The sequence below is a fragment of the Saitoella complicata genome (genome assembly GCF_001661265.1).
Source record: "Saitoella complicata NRRL Y-17804 unplaced genomic scaffold SAICOscaffold_5, whole genome shotgun sequence".
NCBI classification, from domain to species: Eukaryota; Fungi; Ascomycota; class Saitoellomycetes; order Saitoellales; family Saitoellaceae; genus Saitoella; species Saitoella complicata.
Genome location: NW_017566996.1, coordinates 46,724 through 65,401, shown reverse-complemented (window position 1 = coordinate 65,401; position 18,678 = coordinate 46,724). Strand labels below are relative to the sequence as shown.

The window sequence follows — 18,678 nt, the reverse complement described above, 5'->3', positions numbered from 1 at the left end:
CTTGTATATAACGCCGACCAGATACCAAAAATATGTCAAATAAGTGCTAAATTTCCTTTCACGTCAATCGTCATCACAAGCGCCATCACGCTCTGAACATGTTCACCCTGTGCTCTGGTGTATCGAACAAGAGGCGCTTCGGCTCCAGCTTCTCCGGCATCTCGTTTTGCCTGATCAACTTAAACAGACCGGTTCCGATAGGCATAGGCACACCCATGATAATACACTCACTGACTCCTTCGATTGCGTCACGCTTGTGGAAGAATGAGGCGTCGAAGAGATGATCTGTCGTCTTCTCGAAAGAAGCAAGCATCATCACACTGTCCTTCATCTTGGCAACACCGAAACGAGTAATACCAAGAATCTCGCCCTTGTAGGTCATGACATCACTGAGCAACATCATATGACGGGGATCGATATTCATACCGTGAGAACTCATGGTGAACTCGATTTCTTCGTAAATCTTGTTACGAGCAGCTTCGATACCAAGGACCTTGCATGTCTCCATGATATGGTTGGTCTGAGTACGAGTTCCGTTGACACCGGGAGTGATCATGACTTCTCGCAACCCGTAGCCTTCAATCTTGAGTTGGAACTCGCCATGCTCCTCCTTAGGGTCGGACTTGTCTTCCTTTTTACGAAGAATAGCACGGCCAACTTCCGGAAGACCCTTCACAACGATGTTGTTGAGAGCTCGCTTCCAAGTCTGCATCTTGTAGTAAACGTCCTCCTTGCCCGTCGGGTCGTCAACGAAGATGTTGATACGGTCCACAGAGCCTGAAGCTACCATACAGGCACCTCCGATCTTGAGCTTCGGTGCCTGCGCGATGGCCTTGCTGATATCCTCAATAGCCAGTTCGAGCTTCAAGTTCGCAACGGCTAGCCAATCAATCTTAAGACTGATGTAGTTACTGCTCGGGGCAAACGTGTCCTCAGTGAAGGCGGCGATATCCTTAAGGTAAGTTTTCTCAATCCTACCTTTGACCTCGCGGCCAAACCCTTCATCACGGTTGGACTGCTTTTCCAATTCACAAGTAATAATCGGACCCGCAATCGTCTTCGCGGCGTTAATGATTTCCTTGATACGGGGCACACCCATAGTGACGTTCATAGATGCAAGACCAGCAAAGTGGAAGGTCTTCAACGTCATTTGCGTACCAGGCTCACCAATAGCTTGTGCACCAACAGCACCGACTGCAGTTCCGGGCTCAACCTTCGCCTTCATGTACTTCTCCCAGCAGAGTCGGAGGAAGACCAAGATCTGCGTCTTCGTAACAGTCAATAGCTGTTGAACAGCCATTCGTTCCACTGGAGGTACTGCATCGTCAATTGTCTCGATTTCCGCAACATCTTCAGGTGGCATCAGCATAGGCAACAATCCCTTGTCCTCGCGAATCTTCTTAAGCTCACTAGCAATACTCTTGTGGACAAACTCCTTCACCTTGTTCAAGAATGCATCTGTACAGTTCCTGATAAAGTTGGGTTCCTGTAGAGCCTCCTCGACGATCTGATTGATCTCAAAGGGCAATAGGCCACGCTCCCCCAGGTCGTGCTTGCCCAAAGACCGCAAGAATACCTTGTTCTGACAATGCTTCCAGGTCCTCTTGAACTCAACGGGCTCGCCATCACCTTCGAGATATGTAGGGTCCAAACCATCATCACCGTAAACAAACTGCACGATACCGTTAACGGCGTTTCGAACAGTTCCGTCGTACTGCGCGGACAAATCCTCGAGCGACTTCATCAAACGACGTGACATGTAACCAGTTTCAGCAGTCTTGACAGCAGTATCAACCAAACCCTCACGACCAGAAATAGCATGAAAAATGAACTCATACGGAGTCAAACCAGTGTAGAAACTGTTGCGAACGAACCCCTTAGAAAGAGGGTTCCTCTTGGAACCCTTAGTGAAGTGCGGCAAAGTACGATCTTGAAATCCATCCTTCACACGCTTACCCGCGATAATCTGTTGACCGACAAGCGCGACCATCTGCGCCACGTTAACAAGAGATCCCTTGGAACCAGACTTGGCCATGATAAGGGGAGCGTTGGAACGTGGCAACTCCTTCAAACAGTAATCACCAGCCTCACCACGGACGGCGGACAAAGTCCCGGATACATTCAACTCTGCAGTCTGTTCACCGGTACATCCGGGCATGTTTTCAAGCTTACCCTCCTCAAGTTGCTTGTAGACACCGTTGGCCTTATCATATGCTCTCTGGATAGCCGCATCCTTCTTCCCATTGAGATGATCCGATGCTTGAACGTCGTTGATACCGAGAGAGAACCCCTGGTTTGCCAACCAGCGAGCACAAAGCTTGGCAAGGCGGTTCATAGCCTGTCCTGCCTGATCTGGTCCGTAATCACGAAGAATAACATAGAACAGAGAATTCTTCTTTCCATCTCCGACAGTTGCCTTGTCCATGACACCACACATGACCTCACTACCACGGATGACAAGATATCCATCGTTCGGAGACATGTCATTCGGGAGACCAGAACCCTTTGGCACATCAACCATGGTCTTACACTTCGCCTCAAGGTTCACGATGACGTTCTCCGACTTGTTCGCCCTCATCAAAACATTGAAGATCTGCTTTCCGGTCCACAAACGCTGAGGTTTCCAGATCGTAGGTGGCGGAAGATCGACCTGCTTGTCGGCATCGAACATGAAGGAACAGATGTGCGTGAAACTCTTGCGGTCGTAGAAGGTATCGCGACGACTGATAAGGTAAGCGGCAGTGATAAAATCCTGGATGGCAGCGATAATCGGCTCTCCGTTCTTCGGTGTGACAAGATTGTTCTTGACACCCATCAACTCGATAGCCTCTGTACGTGCTTCCTCAGTTTGCGGAACGTGCATGTTCATCTCGTCACCGTCGAAATCTGCGTTGTAAGGGTTACAGACACATTCGTTCAAACGGAATGTTCGCCATGGCCTAATCTTGGCTCTGTGTGCAAGAATAGAAAGCTTGTGCAGAGAGGGCTGACGGTTGAAAAGAACGATATCGTCGTCGTTCAAGTGACGCTCAACAATATGACCGATCTTCAACTCATCTGCCAGGCGCTCACGGTTACCAAACTTCAGGTATTTCTTGGTTTCGGTTTCAGGGTCGATGATGTAGTTCGCGCCAGGGTGAATATCGGTTCCGTTGATAACACACTGCTTCAACTTTTCGATGTTCATGCTCGTCACACGCTCCGGGTATGTCAGGATCTTGGCAACACGCTCCGGCACGGCGACCTGGTCAATGCGCAAATTTGGATCAGGCCCGATAACAGTACGTCCAGAGAAGTCCACACGCTTACCAGAAAGGTTACCACGGAAACGACCGGTTTTACCTTTCAGACGTTGGCAAAGACCCTGCATGGGCTTCAGTTCCGCCGATACGCGTGGTGGAACACCCGGCATTTCACTGTGAATGTAGAGAGCGATCGACAATTGCAAGAACTCCCACTGCTCCATGAGTTGCGAAACGTGCTGACCGGCTTTTAGACAACCCTTAATTTCCGAGTTGATCATGACAATTTCGGCAAGCTTGTGCGTAAGACCGTCTTCGTTAGTGGTATCTCCCTGATTGACCGTTGGACGGATACATGATGGCGGAGCAGGAACATACTGCCAGATGAACATCTCAGGGCGACCCTCCTCAGGATCCATACCGAGCAACTCACAATCTGACGGCTTGATCTGACGGAATAGGTTGAGAACCTTTAGAGGATTCAGATCGTCATGGGCTTTCGCAAGGTTCGGCTTGATATCTGCCTGGAATTTCTGCACGAATTCGAAAGTCTTGCGGAAGTCGGACTCCTCCTCGGTGTTCTTCTTGTGTCGGTATTTCTCGTGGATGATCTTAAGAGGACCGGCCTTCTTAACCACACCCTGCGTACTCCCACAATAGAGACATTTCCTGACCTTCTTGCACTGAGTGTTAATTTTCTTGCAAATGTTCATGCGTGTAAGGTTGTCGATTCCTGGTCTTCGTAGTGACTTCAGATAATCACGGCGGGAATTCTCATCGATAAGGACACGAGAGCAGTCCTTGCAGATGTTTTGCAGAACCGTGATGACCGATTTGAAGTATCCGATATGAAAGCATGGAAGAGCGAGCTTGACGTGACCGAAGTGACCAACACATTCCTGCATAGACTTGTTGCATGTTTCGCAAACGCCGTCCTTGGAGGAGGGACCTAGCCGTCGGTCAAGAGCACCATGCTGATATGCCCTTTTCTGCGCCCCATCGAAGACGTACAATTGATTTGACGAAACCTCGACGCTGCCTTGCCGTACAATGTCCTTGGGTGATGAGATACCGAATTGCAGATATTTACTGCGCAAAGCCTGATTAGCTCCAGTCCTCGAGCGGAACAGCCTGGGTGACTTACATCCGCTTCGGCACATTATCAATAACCTGCTCCTTCATTGTACTGCCCTCTCAGGCTTTCGGGACTCCGTAGAGCTTTCGCGACTGTCCAGGCTCGTATGTATTTTTGCGCCACCCTCAGCCGCGGCTGTCCCTCACCAAGTCATGAACTCGCAGGCGGGAGCGCGAAGATGTCTACGTTACATCCATGATCCGACCAGGGCGATGGGCTCGCCGTCCTTGATCAGCTACAGTACAAACACCGCATGCGGCAAACGCTTTCCCTACTCTTGAACAAAGTACGCCCGCTGAGTTGTGTCACGGCCTACAACCACGTCTGGTACCGCTTTAACAAACCTCCAACTTTATGGTACTCCACCCACGGGCCAGCACAAGTTGCCAGCGACGGCAGCACCATCACATGGACCAAAGAAGATGAAAGCATCCTCCTCCGCCGTGCGTCTCTCTACAACAACGACTGGCCCCGTGTCTCCGAAGGTCTCTCCTTCCCTCCTGAAGAATGCGAAAAACAATATGAAGCCCTCACCAAAGTCTTTCAACATACCCAGCACCCGGTCAGGAAGAGTGTTGAGGACGTTCCTGGTGTTTTCCGTAAAGGACCGTGGTCTGTTGAGGAAACCAAGAAATTTCAGGGGTGTATTGAGGGCAAGGGACAGATGAACGCTTGCTGGAAAGATATTGATTGGGAGGAGGCCGCAAAGATGGTAGGGACCCGCACACCGGAACAATGCCTACGCAAATGGCGTACGACATCCATCAACCCTGCCTTCCATAAGACTGGTACCCCCTGGACTGTGGAGGAGAAAAAGATCCTCAAAGAAGCATACGAGAAGCATGGTCCGAGATGGGCGTTGATTGAAAAATTGCTTCCGGGGCGAAGTGCGGTGCAAATTGAATTGCGCGCCAGTCGATTCGGTTTGGACGACAAACAGTACAAGAACGGATCCTTTACGGATGAGATGCTGGAAAAAATCGAGATGTTGTTGGATGACCCTGACGTGAAACATTACCGCCGGAACCAGGTAGTCAGATGGACACTGCTAGCCAAAGATCACTTTCCTGACTGGTCACCTAGCTCCCTCCGGGATGGGTACCTTTACTACACTGAGGTAGTGACTAACTGCGAACGTGGCCCATGGTCTCAAGAAGAAACAGAGAGACTGCGGTCCGCGGTTGAGAGATACCTTGACAATCCCACAATGACAAGAATTGAGCAATGGGCAGCAATCACTAAGGAGGTCGGGACACGGAGTAGAAAAGGATGCCGTGACAAATGGGTTGCTATACAACATAGAGGGCCTGCCAGCGAAGAATCCTCGTCCTATCCGCCCTGGACCAATGACCAAGTCCTCCACCTCATTTCCCTCACCCAGCAACATTCCTTCAATTGGCCCATCATTGCCGCAGAGATGGTCTCAGCACCCGGCACAAAAAATCACAAACTCGCCAATGCACGGCTCTGTCGAAATGTGTTCTGGAGATTGGTGGAACAGAAGGCAAGGAAGAGAGGCATGGTTGTGGAATTTCATCTGAAGAAGCTTTTGGAGAGTTTCGGGATGGCGGAGAAGTGGGGGCGCCGGCAGGAGAAGGGGATGGTGGAGTATGGGCTGAGGAAGAAGAGACAGAAGTCTATGTGGACGCGCGGGATTATGATTCGAGAATCTGATGTGGAGGGGGAGGAGCGTGTCGGGGAGGAGCGTGTCGAGGAGGAGCGTGTCGAGGAAGATCATGAGGATAATGAAGAGTTGCTTAGAAAGTTGAGATATTTCTTGTGAACGTCGAGGCCAATGGCAAAGATTATGCTACGACCCTCTATATGTCAATATCGATATCAACGGACGCAATCACATCATCGACACCCCCGACAGGCTTCTTCACAGTCGTCGTTACCGGCACCACCTCAGGCGCCGCCTCCGGTTGCGGCGTAGCAGTCTGACTCACATCCGACGTAGGCTGACTGTTATAATACCTCTTCGGAACCGTCTTCAACCTCGCAAACGGATCCGCCGCCTTCCCCACAGCCGCAGCTTTCTTCGCCTCCAGAATGTTCCTCAACTCAGCCTTCCTGACCTCCTCCACGTTTGCGCGCCGGTTCCTCTCGTTTAAGCGTGCAAGTTTGGAGAGCCGGGATTCGTGCTCTTTGGTGTATTGTGCTGCGATGTGTTCGAGATCTTCGATGCGGGATTTGATTTGTGAGGCTTCTTCTGTGTTACCTTTTGAGAGGGCGATTGCGAGACGTTGTTTGAGGTGGTTTTGTTCGATGATGTGGTTGCCTGGTTGTTTTCGGAGGGCTTGCTTTTTCTCGAGCATGGCGGTGATGTCCTCTGGCGTCAGGGTGTAGGCGGTGAACTCTTTCAGTTCCTCGATCTTGCGTTCGACGGTGCGTTGTCCCAGTGGTTTTATTTTGTCGTCCTCGCACGTCTTCACCCACCGCGCGTATTCCTTCTCCATTATAGGTGATGAAGACACGAAGCTCATCTCGAAATCTTTGACGGCCTTTCCGTGCTGGCATTCCAGGCGGAGGTTTGTGGGTGTACCTTCGACGTTGTAGGTCTTTCCTTTCTCGACGACTCCCTTGATCTGAGCAACACGGTAAACGTTCTCGCCCCTGTCCTGTCCAATGTTGATGCGCACGAAAGCATCACGGATTGCGTTCTCGAATGCTGGGTAATACAGGAACTTTCCGAGGAATTTTCGTGAGATGCGGATTGAGTTGATGCCCTCGAGAGTAATTGTACCAGTTTCTTCCTCCGCGTCACGTCTTCTGGGTTGTGGTCGGTGTACCTCGTCTTCGTCGCTGTCATCACTGTCACCCCATCCTAAGTCCTTGCGGTCAAGATCGTCAGGACTTTCGGAATCGTCACGCCTGGATTTCACTCCCTTCGATTTATCTTCTCTGCGCTTAACCAGCTCGGAGAGTTTGCTCTTCGTGTCGGTCTTGACCTTCTTGTCGCGTGCGGAGCGACGGGTGGTGTCGGATGCCCTGCTTTCTCGTGATTTCGAGGTTTGAGAAGCTCTTTGCTGGCGTGCACGCTGCGCAACCTCGAAAGCTTCCATGATTTTTTCATGCTCCATTTCACGGTCATAGAGGAGCGATTCACGTTCGACTTCGGTGAGGCCCAATACATGGGCTCTGTCTGCCTCATCCTTGTATTTTCCCTCCAGAGGATACGGCAGAGCGGCTTCTTCATCGCTCTCCTCATCCTCAGACTCGCCCTGTTGCTCTACATCGTCATCTGACTCTCCCTCATCCGAAGAGGCATCAAAATCGTCAGAGTTCGCTCTCCGGCGTTTCTTAGAAGGCTCGCTTCTCTGAGGAGCCGGCGAGGAGCCATCAGCGTGGCCTGCCAGCTCCAAGAGTTCATTGTCAAGATCGTCAGCCATTTGTTTACCAGGGATGATTTCTCGTCCGTTCAATGTTTTGTGCTGCTCCTCGGCATCAGTCGCTCGCGGTTCACTAGTGCCTGGGGTGTCTACGTTACGGGGTCGCTGCCTATTCCGTCATCCCATACACCCCATACACCCCGACAACATGCGCTTCCATGGACTCAAGAGTGGTACACCTAATAGCAGGATAAATGCTGTGAAGGGTGTTGTTTTTGATATGGATGGTACTTTGTGCCTTCCACAGACGTACATGTTCAAGGTATGGGGTGGAGGACCCGCGAAATATGGTAGTGGCCGTACTGATGCTGTCTTCTTCATACAGGAGTAAGAGTTATGTACCCATTATGGACGAACACTGTTCACTCACGACTGGAAAGAATGCGACAAGCCTTGAAAATTGCCCCTGCCATCGACATCTTGGACCACATCCACAGTCTTCCACAACCAGAGCAATCAGAAGCTGAGGAAGCAATTCGCTCAATCGAACGAAGAGCGATGCAGGAAATGGTTCATAGAGTGAGAACGGTCTGCTCTGGCTAAGGCTAATCTTTCGTATGAACAGAAAGCTCAACCAGGTGACACCGTCCTGCGTGACTGGCATTGAGCCTTCATCTTACGCTTCAATCAGGTCTCCGCGAATTATTCGCCTTTCTCGAGCACCAAGGCATACCCAAGGCTATATGCACACGTAATTTTCCCGTACCAACGAACCACCTTATCAGCACTTTCCTAGGGGGACTGGATGTCTCGCCGGTGGTAACGAGAGAGTTTCGACCGCCGAAACCACATCCGGCGCCTATATTGCACATCGCGGAACACTGGGTGTGTTCCCTTAGTGGTTGACGAACGTGTCCTCTGGGCTAATGCTGTGCAAGAATGTGGATCCACAAGCAGTGATTATGGTCTGTATCTCCTGTACGGCGTTGCGTAAAAATCTGTTGACACGAATACACAGGTCGGTGATTCGGCTGACGATTTAGAAGCCGGCAAGGTACGGCCGTGACATGTATAGGTGTTCCAACGTGAATGCTGATCAGGGTGTACAGAGAGCTGGCGCTGCGACTGTGCTCCTGTTGAGTGACGTGAATGGGCATCTGAAGGATACGGCAGATGTGGTCATTGCTTCCCTTACTGAGCTGATACAGGTATGTCTGCGACGTTCCATTTGATGGTAGGTGGTCTAACACTGTGGACACAGGTTTTGGAAAACGGGTTTTAGGCCCTCATATAGTTGCGGATCTATGGTATATGCAAACCCATCAATGCGTAATGGCATTCTCTAAGGCGATGCAAAGCACGAATATGCTCAGAAATGCTCTTCAATCACACTTCAGCACCTAATCACCCAATCCACAGACTGCGTCGCATACTTCACTCCCTTGAAAAGCTTCCCCTCCGCCGCCGCCGCACCCATCCCCGCTCTCCCATTCATACTCCCCCCACTTATCCCACCACCCTCATTATGATTTTTCGTAATCTTGATCCCTTCAACACGCATTCCACTCGCCGCCCATCCCGTCATGCTCCATTTCAGGCGTACCTCCGTAGGTCTCCGTGCGCCTTCGCCGGAAAAGGTGGCTTTGAGGACTGCGGATTGGGATTGTGCGAGTTTTCCGATGGACCAAGTTAGTTTTGTTGGGGTTGTTTCTGGCTCGCCTTTTGAGGTGCGGATGTTTGAGGCGGGGGATGGTAAGGTGATCTCCACCGATATGTCGTCCACAGTCAACGGTGAGGCTGCTGACGAGTTCCGCGCAGGCATACGATTGACACTCACAGCCAACTCCCACTCTGGCGAGTTCCTCCGTTTTCGTACTTCGGCGTGTAAAGGCCATATCCTCCCTCCACTCAACTCGGTCTCGTAAGTTGCGAGTTCGAATTCGCCGTCGGGGGGGATGAATGAGAGTGCGCGTGGATTTGTCTGCAGTTGATCTAGTCGGATACTTGGGTGGAGGGATGGGAGGTCGAGGGGGGTTGAGAGGTTCATTAGGAGGTCTGGGACGCCGGAGATTTGGCATTTTACGCGGAAGGCGCCTTGTACGGTTGCGTGGGTGAGTCGACCGTGTCTGTAGAAACATGTCAGTGTTCGTTTTCGAGATCAATGTTGATTAGGCGGACATACGCATCGGTAATCGCGCGGATTCTCTCGATAACGTCCACGTAGATCTCGTTATTGTTGTATGACACCTTTGATCTCCTCCAGGGTATTGTGGATATACTAGGGTTCGTCGCGGCTGACAGTGAAGATGCATTTATACCTGTTGACGCTAACAGTTTTGACATAATTGAGGGTGGTTCGACAGCGTCTCTGTACGCACGAGTTAGTGATCTATCTGCAGACATGAACACCACATTGCGCTGTACCTTAAACCGTTGGGCTCAGTCAGTAGTGGTTCGCCATTGTCCATCATCTCGTACATCAGGTTGCAGATTACGTCGTAATTGCCCTCGATTGTCGAACTTGTGACTTTGCCAAAGTAATCCTGCAGAACGAGGATGATCCTGTGCAAGAACTCCAAAGCCACCAACGGTGGTGCCTCCGACGATGTCGCTAGGAGGAAAACAACATTGTCATGCGTGGTCGAGGCCGGCGCATGAGTTACATGGTATAACAGACTTCCATCCGAGGCAGCGATGAAGGGTCCAGTGCTGTCCAGTTGATCCCTCGCTGAGGAGTACAGGGCGTTTGTCGTCTCATATGTGACGCGTCTTCGCCAATGGTGCTCGAAGATGAGCTGGTCATCTGAATTGAGGATGAAGAGAGCGTCGATGTCGGGCATTTTGTTTTGTGTAGTCCGACGTCGACCTGTAACGTAGTCAATCCCGTATATGGTTATGCGTTCCCCTGGTCAAGGGACGCTACGTCGTGGGACGCTACGTCGTGGGATGACTTGAGCTGGGACAAATCCTCACGTTCAGATAATCACAAAACTATTCAAGCTTAAACAGCTTGGGTACAAGATTTACAATCACAGGAGTGGACAATGAGCGGGCTATATGCTGGTTATATTTCCCGCCGGCCATGTTTGATACTCCATGGCCGGAATCTAGGCTAGGAGGCAACACATCTTCGCTGGGCTTGACTTTAGTCTCCCCAGCGGATTCAAGACGGCGCCCGGCTTCCTTGCCTACTATAGAGCTTTCGGTCCCGTTTGTGCTTCCTGGCTCTGCGAATTCCCTTATGATCTGGGTGCTGTCTTGGGCTTGACATTCGTCTTCCTGACGGCGTCGCGCTGCCTTCTTCTTCTAATTTCGGGATCAGTACATTATGCTAGAGCCAGAAAGGGAAGGGATGACAAACCTTCCATCTAACTGCCCTATGCTCTCATCGTTCTCCTCTACTTTCTCGCTTTCTTTTCCTTGAACTAGTGTTAATATTCATCAACTTGAAAGAGTAACTGTGAATATTAACATACCTTCTTCTGCTGTGCCCTGAATTCATCACCCATCCTGTACCACTCAGCAAGAGCAACCTCAAAGTCCATGTGTTCTTCGACGGTCCAGAACTTAGTGTTCCTCTTCTCTTTAAACCGAGGGCACATGGCCTTGCGCTTCTGTTTATCAGCAAACGCAATGACTTTCTTCATCGCCTTGCCATGTTGTTAGTCTCAATTCTCGGCTCTCGGTCAAATGCGGAACACACAAAGTACATACCTTATTCTTTTTGGCGGTGATCTTCAAAATATCGAGCCTCTCGTGGAAATCCTCGCCCTTGGTTCGGAGGGTAATCTTGATAGTTGCCCGCAGGTCTCTCAAGACTCCTCCCTTCCTCGTGACAGGGACGCTGTTCAGCAGGTCTTTGATTGTAACCTCTCCACGACACTGTTCAACAATCTCAATAGCCACTACACCTGTTCTGGCCATCACTGCCTTCTCATCCTCAGCCTTCAGCCCCAGCGTGCGCGGCGCCCGACGTCCAAGCTTAAAGAGAGGGCGGAGACAACCGGAGCCAGTCTGGAAGACGGGCTCTTGCTGACTGACCTCGCAGGAGGTGACAGTGGTAGCAGAGCTAGAGGCAGAAGTAGAGCTCAAGATGGTCGACATGATACTCAGTTTTGAAGTGTAAGTAAGAGGTTGTGGATGGTTTGGTAAGGAGGAGAGTTTGGATGAGGACCCAGCAAGGGTGTAAGTTTTTTCGAGTTGACCCATAATAGCGTGCAGCTCGATTTGCTACCCTCACGACCCTCATGTCTCTCGATCCGGTGGGCATCTCACGTTGAGCTGCAGCTGCGTGTGACAGTGACGCTCCGGATCCGGAAGGGTGCGAGCTAACGGCATCGGAAGAACTCGATTGGTTCAACAGAACATGTAGCCTGAGTCAGACTCAGTCTTGATGTCACACGAAACTTTACAACCCTCAATCCTACGCGCGACCCGGAACTCCTTCACAATTCTTCCCGATCCGGAACTGTGCGCGCGCTAGCGTTTCCAACGTCACAAACTCGATCAGGCAATTTTGTGAAGACTCCGTATGATCATGGATGCCAGCAAGTGTTTCGAAGAGCAGTGATTTCAGGCTCATCACTGAAAGATCCCCGTTCGCAAAAGACTTGCGTGACCGCGCTGCCTCCCCTGCCCCTGCCTCCCCCGTTCTCCAACCGAACAACCGTCGCACACCTCACCAACGCAATCGCTCTGTTAAAAAGAGGTTGCAAGTGCGACGCAACTGCGCGAGGAGGCCTCCAACCAAGAGGCAAACACCACGCGTCACGCCCGCTCCAGGTCCCAATGGAAGATCCAACACGGACGTGAGCCTGCTGTTCGTATGGAGAATGAGAACGGCGAACACCGCAAGCTGAAGAGTTGAAGGAAAGACTGTCGCATAAGTGACTGCACGTATTCTGTACCTGAGCAACCATCCTTCGCAATGGAGAGATGTGAGAGGATGAGAGGGTGACATGAAGAGCGTGTTTCATATGGGCTTTCAGGTCAGGATTGATTCCCACTTATATTAGTATAATATAGGTCTTGCTATTCGTTCTGTGATTTGATGTGCTTTTCTTTGATATATCCGCATCTGTTTCATCTCTCTTCATAATTTCTCAAGTCTCTCGAATCGACATGATCCCGTGCGCCATGAGCCAAAGCGTAGTATGTACCTATATATGCAGATCGGATATTGATCAAAAAGCCAAGTTGAACAACACTTTCCAGCTCTCAGACCTTGAGGCATGACGCCGATACTAACATAACATGAACACCCTCCCAAGCGTCTCCTGGTTAATAATCTCCTCCGCAAGCGACTCCCCTTAAAAAGTCAAAATCGCGCATTAAGTCCGAAGTTATCATGGATTATACCGGGCGCTATCATGGTTTGATCAGAGATGAAATTGAATCAGCTCCAGGATTGAATGGCACCATATACAGTGCGGTTGAGCCAGAAAATACTGTGGATAATGCTGACTTCCAGCGTAGATTGATCATGGATTATGCCGAATCGCATTGTGGATTATGCCGAATCGCATTGTGGATTATGCCGAACTAAAGTGTGCATTAAGCACGATCTTGTTGTGGATAATATCGATTTGTACCGTGGAATCATGGATTAAGCCAATCCAAATCATCGTTTGGGTCCTGAAGTCCAGAATACAAGCATGGATTAAACAGGATTTGTTATCCATGAGTCTGACGAACGTGGGGAGAGCTCAGGTGTTACAAACAGGCTATCCCTGTGCCCTATGATTGCTGGAATCGTGCATGCAAGCTTGGGATCAATTTGTCCGGGGTAAAATCCGATTTGGTAGTTGAAACGCTTTTGTATCACGAAGCTCTGCTTAATCATGTACGAGAACCGGCATAATCCCTAATCTGGTTGGCCTAATTTGGCGTAATTGTAAATCAATCATACCAGCGCCTGCGTATGCGCGAATCATGGATCACCAGGTCAGCTTATATCCATGGATTCTTTTGTTGGGATAAAGCTCGACTTTAGCGTGGATTATAGGACCCAATACGAAAACGTCGGCTTGAGCGTTGACAATATAATCGTAATCGCGTTTGAGATGAAAAATGAGATGTGCATGATATGGCTTGATCCATTTTCAATCCACAGTTATCCATGATTTGTAGTCCATGATGGCGCACGAGATTCATGACCATTTCCAATCGAATCTACGATTTGAAACTCAGATTTGATTCATCATCTTTAAATCTACATACATGTATAGGGCTGATTTGTATTTGTGGGATCCTACAAATCGCGGGACCCGCCTATAAGTTCAGTTTATGGACTCTGGTAATCCGGAGGGGAATGAGGCATATTACTCTTAAGGATTTGGCTTAGTTTCTACGTTCGCAGAAATTATGGAGTACAAAATCCCGTTTACTTCATCATTTTCGGTTGCGGGTTAAATGACGATCATATTCTGGATGACGGGACCCAAACCACGATTTGACTCTGCTTGATCCATGATTTTTTTCGGCATTATCAATGATAATATTAAGGACTGTAATCCACGAATTTGTTGAGGATTTCTGCCAGGATAGTAGTTCACAATAAAGTGCGTAACCATGTGTCATCCCAGACAAAGCCACGATTTTGACATGGCCCTAGCAAGTTGGCGCTCGTGGAATTTGCTTCCGGTTTTCGAGACTGGATTACACGAGCACCGTTGTGGATTACGCTGGTGTAAATGACAGCTCGTGTAAGTTAGACAAGCGTTGATTTCGTAGGGACAGTGTGAAATATTGGATATATCTACTCTGCTGCACCATGCTGCTCATGGTCATCCTACATCTACGCTTACCTTCAGTATAGGCGGGTTGCATAAATGATAATGGAATCTGTCGGACGACGCGGAGGATCCCTACGAGACCCCCAAATTCTACCAAACACGATTATAAAACACGAATAAAATCATCCAGTATCACGAATAGAGTTATTCGAGTTGGTGGATATTCTGTGCACAATCTGGATTGACAATTCGTCTTGAAAGTAGAATTTCTTATACGATTTACCACCACCACACTGTTATACTTATATGAAACTATCCTCTTGTAAAATTTGCGTGCTTATCTACATGTTTACTTACCCTGCTCTGGCCTACCAGCGCTTCCCACAGCTGATGGGGCGCTACCAACGTGCACCTCTCCATCCACCGATAACATCAATGGGCCCCCGCTAATAAGTGGTATGGCCTCCCTTTCGTTCGTCAAACATTCGCACTCAATCTGGCCTGGAATCGATCAGCTTGAGGATCTCCTCAAGCGTGACTTTGTGCCAAACCTCCCATGCTTGCTCAAAGACGTCTGGAACACTCGTCGCCATCGGAAACATCTCAGCAAGCCTCCGGACAATAATAGACCACAAGTTCTCAATCGGGTTCATATCTGGCGAGCATGACGGCCAGTCAATCCGGTGCATACACGCCTATCCAGCAGCTCCTGTACTCTGCGAGACTTCCATCCTGGATCATTGTCGTGAGCGACCAACAAGTCCGAATCAAGAGTGCACCACTTAACTAGCTTCGGTTCAAGACACTGTTCCACGGCCGCTTTGATCCAGTGCTGGTCGACGGTCTCCTTTGCCGAGAGTCCGAACCAATGCAAGTCGGTCAATCCCAGCGCCGACATTCCTCCAAGCACAAAGCAACTCCCACCGCCACTATGCATCCTCAGTCGGGACTATCATCGCGTAGTTCGTCATCCTCAAACACACATGTGTACTCTCGGTAGTTGGCGCCGGCAGTACGTTGAGTTTTGGTGTCGTCAGTAAACACCACCTATCTCCACTGCTCGACAGTCCAGTCAAGGTGTTGTTTAGCTCACTTGAGGCGCTCCTCCCGTGCTTTGCGGCTCAGAAAGGGTTTTCTTGGTTTTATCCTTGACTTTCCACCGTTCTGATGCAAGATCTCCCTCACCGTTTTCGCACTGTTCGGCTTTTCAGCGGTCATGTTGAAAGGGGCCGCAGCGACTACGGCGTTTTTCTCCACGCCGGAGCGCACCAACCGGACAATGCGTTTGTCATCGCGTTCGTCGTGCTTGGTTGGACCGCCAGACCGAGGGACGTCCATGAAAACAGCCGAGTTGAGGCACCGCTTGGTGATGTTGGACAGGGTAGACGGGGCAACTTTGCACGGCTCCATGACCTCATTGTGAGAACGACCAATTTTGATGAGGGCACACATCCGTGCACGCCTAAGAACTCTACCGCTGTCTGAAAGCTCAGAGTACGGTACCTCGTCCATGTTGAGATACATTGGTCGGTCGCTTACCCTTGGTATCGGTCAACCTCGGCCTTACCCCTTAATGATGCAACGGCTGGCCAAACCTTATATGATCAGTCCAGAAAAATGCATGAAAGTTGTTGTTTTTAGTCTTCTTATAACATATTGATTTCTAGAGGATCCCATCCTACTTTCGGCGAGAGGTATGGTGTTCTTCCAAGACTTATGTGTGCGATTGAACGTCTCTATCTCCATTAGCAACAACGATGAAGGCCATGTATGGATGAGATTGCCTGTACATCATTCAGTTTTTTGCTAACAACCTGAGTTATACGACCATGATTATTGCTACTGTACCTCTACAGCTGTTATCATACTCATAATACAATATCTTTATTAGTACTCTCGCTTTTTTCCCCAATGATACTCCCCAATGACACTGCATTTTTTTTGCCACTTTTCCAGGCATAAACCCGATTTCATCAGGGATCATGCCGAAACATATCGTGGATTATGCTGAATCATATCGCGGTTTGGGTCCTGAAATCCACGAGACAATCATGGATTAGTCCACGTTTCTAAATTATGGATTGGACTGGATATCGTAATCCATGATATCCGCGAATGTAGGGTTCTCTGATTATCTCCGGCAAGTTGCTCCATATCAGTCTTCTGTATTTTGCACATAGGCTCCCGGTGGATTAGCTCTCCCATAGTTTCAGGAAGCTTGCTTGTGACTTTAAAATTGGCCCTGAGCACATAATGGAATCATGGATTACTAGGTTAAATTCAATTCATGACTTCTGTCGTTGATAAGTCTAATTTTATCATGGATTATAAGACCCGATGCTTGAACATGTCGGATTAATCCTTGACAAGATCGGGCATGATCAATCCACCATATGATTTGGCATCATCCTTGACGATTTGGGGTATAACCCATGATTCTGGGCGGTTCAATCTATGATAAGATTTGTCCTAATTCAGGATCGTCTTTTGGGTATAATCCACGATTATAACATGATTTTTGATTCGCAATTTTGTCTGAGATTTCAGTTCACGATGCTGTGTGTGATTTTTGCCGGATAGTAATTCATTGGCTACTCACATGGGCCGAATATTGCGCGATAAAGGTTCGGCAATTGATCCGACACTAATGAATAACTCGCTCGGCCTTTACATACAGACATGTCCGGAATGCCCACTATATCATGTGCATATGACGATCGTGATGCCCGTGTCTATGTACAGTGCGATTTACGCGCGGCGGCGGTCGAGGGTTTTAGAATCAATTTTCGAAAACCCTGAACATTACTCATCCCTACGAGACCCTTAAATTCTACCAAACACGATTATAAAACCCGAATAAAATTATCCAGTATCACGAATAGAGTTACTCTAGTCACTGAGGATATTCTGGGCACAATCTGGATTGACAATTCGTCTTGAAAGTACAATTTTTTATACGATTTACCATCACTACACTGTTATACCATTCTACCTCATGACTGCATACTGCACAGACGTGACATTCATTGGTCCCATTCATCACAGGTTATCAATGCGGCTTGCATCATCAGAGTTCACGGCGGCATCGGCATCCTCTTCTGCCTCCTCCGGATCACGCCCACGCCCACGCTCACGCTCGGAATCGTCGAGAGGTCTCACGGCGACCTGCAGTTCCTCGGCATCCGGCTTATCCGCTGCTGTACACGTAGCATCCGTGTTGCAAGGGAGCCGTCCATCCCACAAGTTGAATAGTAGATGGCACTTGTTGTCACAGATCAGATGCATAACATCAATTCCGAAGTTCCAAGGCCACTGCGGCGTTGGCAGGAACAGAATGCCCAGACAAGCCCGTAGCGGTTCTGAGCTTGTCGTCGTTTGCACGGGCGATGTTCAACATGTCCTCCTTCATCTGCCAGTGTCTTTGGACTGGAAGAGCATCGATGTTACAATCACGAGTCTCCCACGGCTCAGGAACTCGTGGCATGTTCTCACAAGAAGAATGCGGGTAATAATGATGGTTTGCTCAATCAACGCGGGTGCCACTGAACTCGCAGATGTGACATGGGTAAGGCCCGTTGTGACCGACGGTCTGCATCATCTTCTTCATAGCAGGACGATCTCGAGCAACAGCACAGATGTAAGTTCGCATGGTGAACGTCATGTGCTTAGAATCCACGGAGGAAACATCCCAGATGCCAGGGATACCCTTATAGAGTGCCTCAAACTCCTCGACTAAAGGGAGTAAGAAGGAATACAGATCCGAGGGCTCGTTCGGTCCTGGGATGATACCAACGAGCATCATATTCTCTTGCTTATACCTCGCCTCTGAGTACGATGGAGGAGATATCGATGTTAGTACGGAGATGTGACTACGGAGACACAGCCGGAGGGGATGTAAGCACGAAGGCGATGTGAGTACGGAGATGGGGTCAGGCGAGGAGGACGGAGGATGCGAGGACTACTATTGTGATACATACCATATCGTTAGAAATTAGGTTGCGCTCATGGAATTCAAACCTTGCTTATGGAATTCCCCCAACTTGCTTATGGTGTTCAGTTCTGGAATTTCCATGAGCAAAAAGTCTCACCTTCCATGATATGGAAATTTCACAATCTGACTATGGAATTTCAAGGTTTGAATTCCATGAGCGCCAAGTTCGTAAGGACTATGGACGTAAAAATCCGGGGATTGAGCTCGTACGTTTTGTCACGGCTTCCATCGATGCATTACTGTG

At 49.3% G+C, this 18,678-nt stretch overlaps 7 protein-coding genes across 7 annotated transcripts; 2 read left to right on the top strand and 5 right to left on the bottom strand.

Annotated features, from left to right (window-relative positions):
* Positions 1–85: 85 nt before the first annotated feature.
* Positions 86–4,424, bottom strand: SAICODRAFT_54128 (DNA-directed RNA polymerase III complex large subunit Rpc1; the record flags this gene model as incomplete). The annotated part of the gene is made up of 2 exons (XM_019169265.1): positions 86–4,331; positions 4,387–4,424. The coding sequence occupies 2 exons, from the start codon at positions 4,422–4,424 to the stop codon at positions 86–88; spliced, it is 4,284 nt and encodes a 1,427-aa protein (XP_019025720.1).
* Positions 4,425–4,563: 139 nt separating this feature from the next.
* SAICODRAFT_17609 (uncharacterized protein) lies at positions 4,564–6,246 on the top strand. The gene has a single exon (XM_019165835.1). The coding sequence runs from the start codon at positions 4,631–4,633 to the stop codon at positions 6,158–6,160; it is 1,530 nt and encodes a 509-aa protein (XP_019025719.1). The 5' UTR covers positions 4,564–4,630; the 3' UTR covers positions 6,161–6,246.
* On the bottom strand, positions 6,198–7,760 carry SAICODRAFT_48965 (plus-3-domain-containing protein; the record flags this gene model as incomplete). Its single annotated transcript, XM_019168945.2, has 1 exon — positions 6,198–7,760. A coding segment is annotated over one exon (1,563 nt), but the record flags the coding sequence as incomplete, so codon positions are not given.
* Positions 7,761–7,875: 115 nt separating this feature from the next.
* Positions 7,876–9,047, top strand: SAICODRAFT_201195 (HAD-like protein). Its single transcript, XM_019166209.1, has 8 exons — positions 7,876–8,031; positions 8,095–8,279; positions 8,335–8,347; positions 8,401–8,594; positions 8,648–8,674; positions 8,728–8,763; positions 8,819–8,917; positions 8,971–9,047. The coding sequence occupies exons 2-8, from the start codon at positions 8,106–8,108 to the stop codon at positions 8,989–8,991; spliced, it is 564 nt and encodes a 187-aa protein (XP_019025717.1). The 5' UTR covers positions 7,876–8,031; positions 8,095–8,105; the 3' UTR covers positions 8,992–9,047.
* Positions 9,048–9,102: 55 nt separating this feature from the next.
* Positions 9,103–10,549, bottom strand: SAICODRAFT_5808 (clathrin adaptor, mu subunit; the record flags this gene model as incomplete). Its single annotated transcript, XM_019169582.1, has 3 exons — positions 9,103–9,835; positions 9,892–10,077; positions 10,134–10,549. The coding sequence occupies 3 exons, from the start codon at positions 10,547–10,549 to the stop codon at positions 9,103–9,105; spliced, it is 1,335 nt and encodes a 444-aa protein (XP_019025716.1).
* Positions 10,550–15,532: 4,983 nt separating this feature from the next.
* On the bottom strand, positions 15,533–15,955 carry SAICODRAFT_23870 (uncharacterized protein; the record flags this gene model as incomplete). Its single annotated transcript, XM_019166733.1, has 1 exon — positions 15,533–15,955. One exon carries the CDS (start codon positions 15,953–15,955, stop codon positions 15,533–15,535), a length of 423 nt encoding a protein of 140 aa, XP_019025715.1.
* Positions 15,956–17,482: 1,527 nt separating this feature from the next.
* Positions 17,483–17,927, bottom strand: SAICODRAFT_5805 (uncharacterized protein; the record flags this gene model as incomplete). Its single annotated transcript, XM_019169579.1, has 2 exons — positions 17,483–17,704; positions 17,757–17,927. 2 exons carry the CDS (start codon positions 17,925–17,927, stop codon positions 17,483–17,485), a joined length of 393 nt encoding a protein of 130 aa, XP_019025714.1.
* Positions 17,928–18,678: the final 751 nt, after the last annotated feature.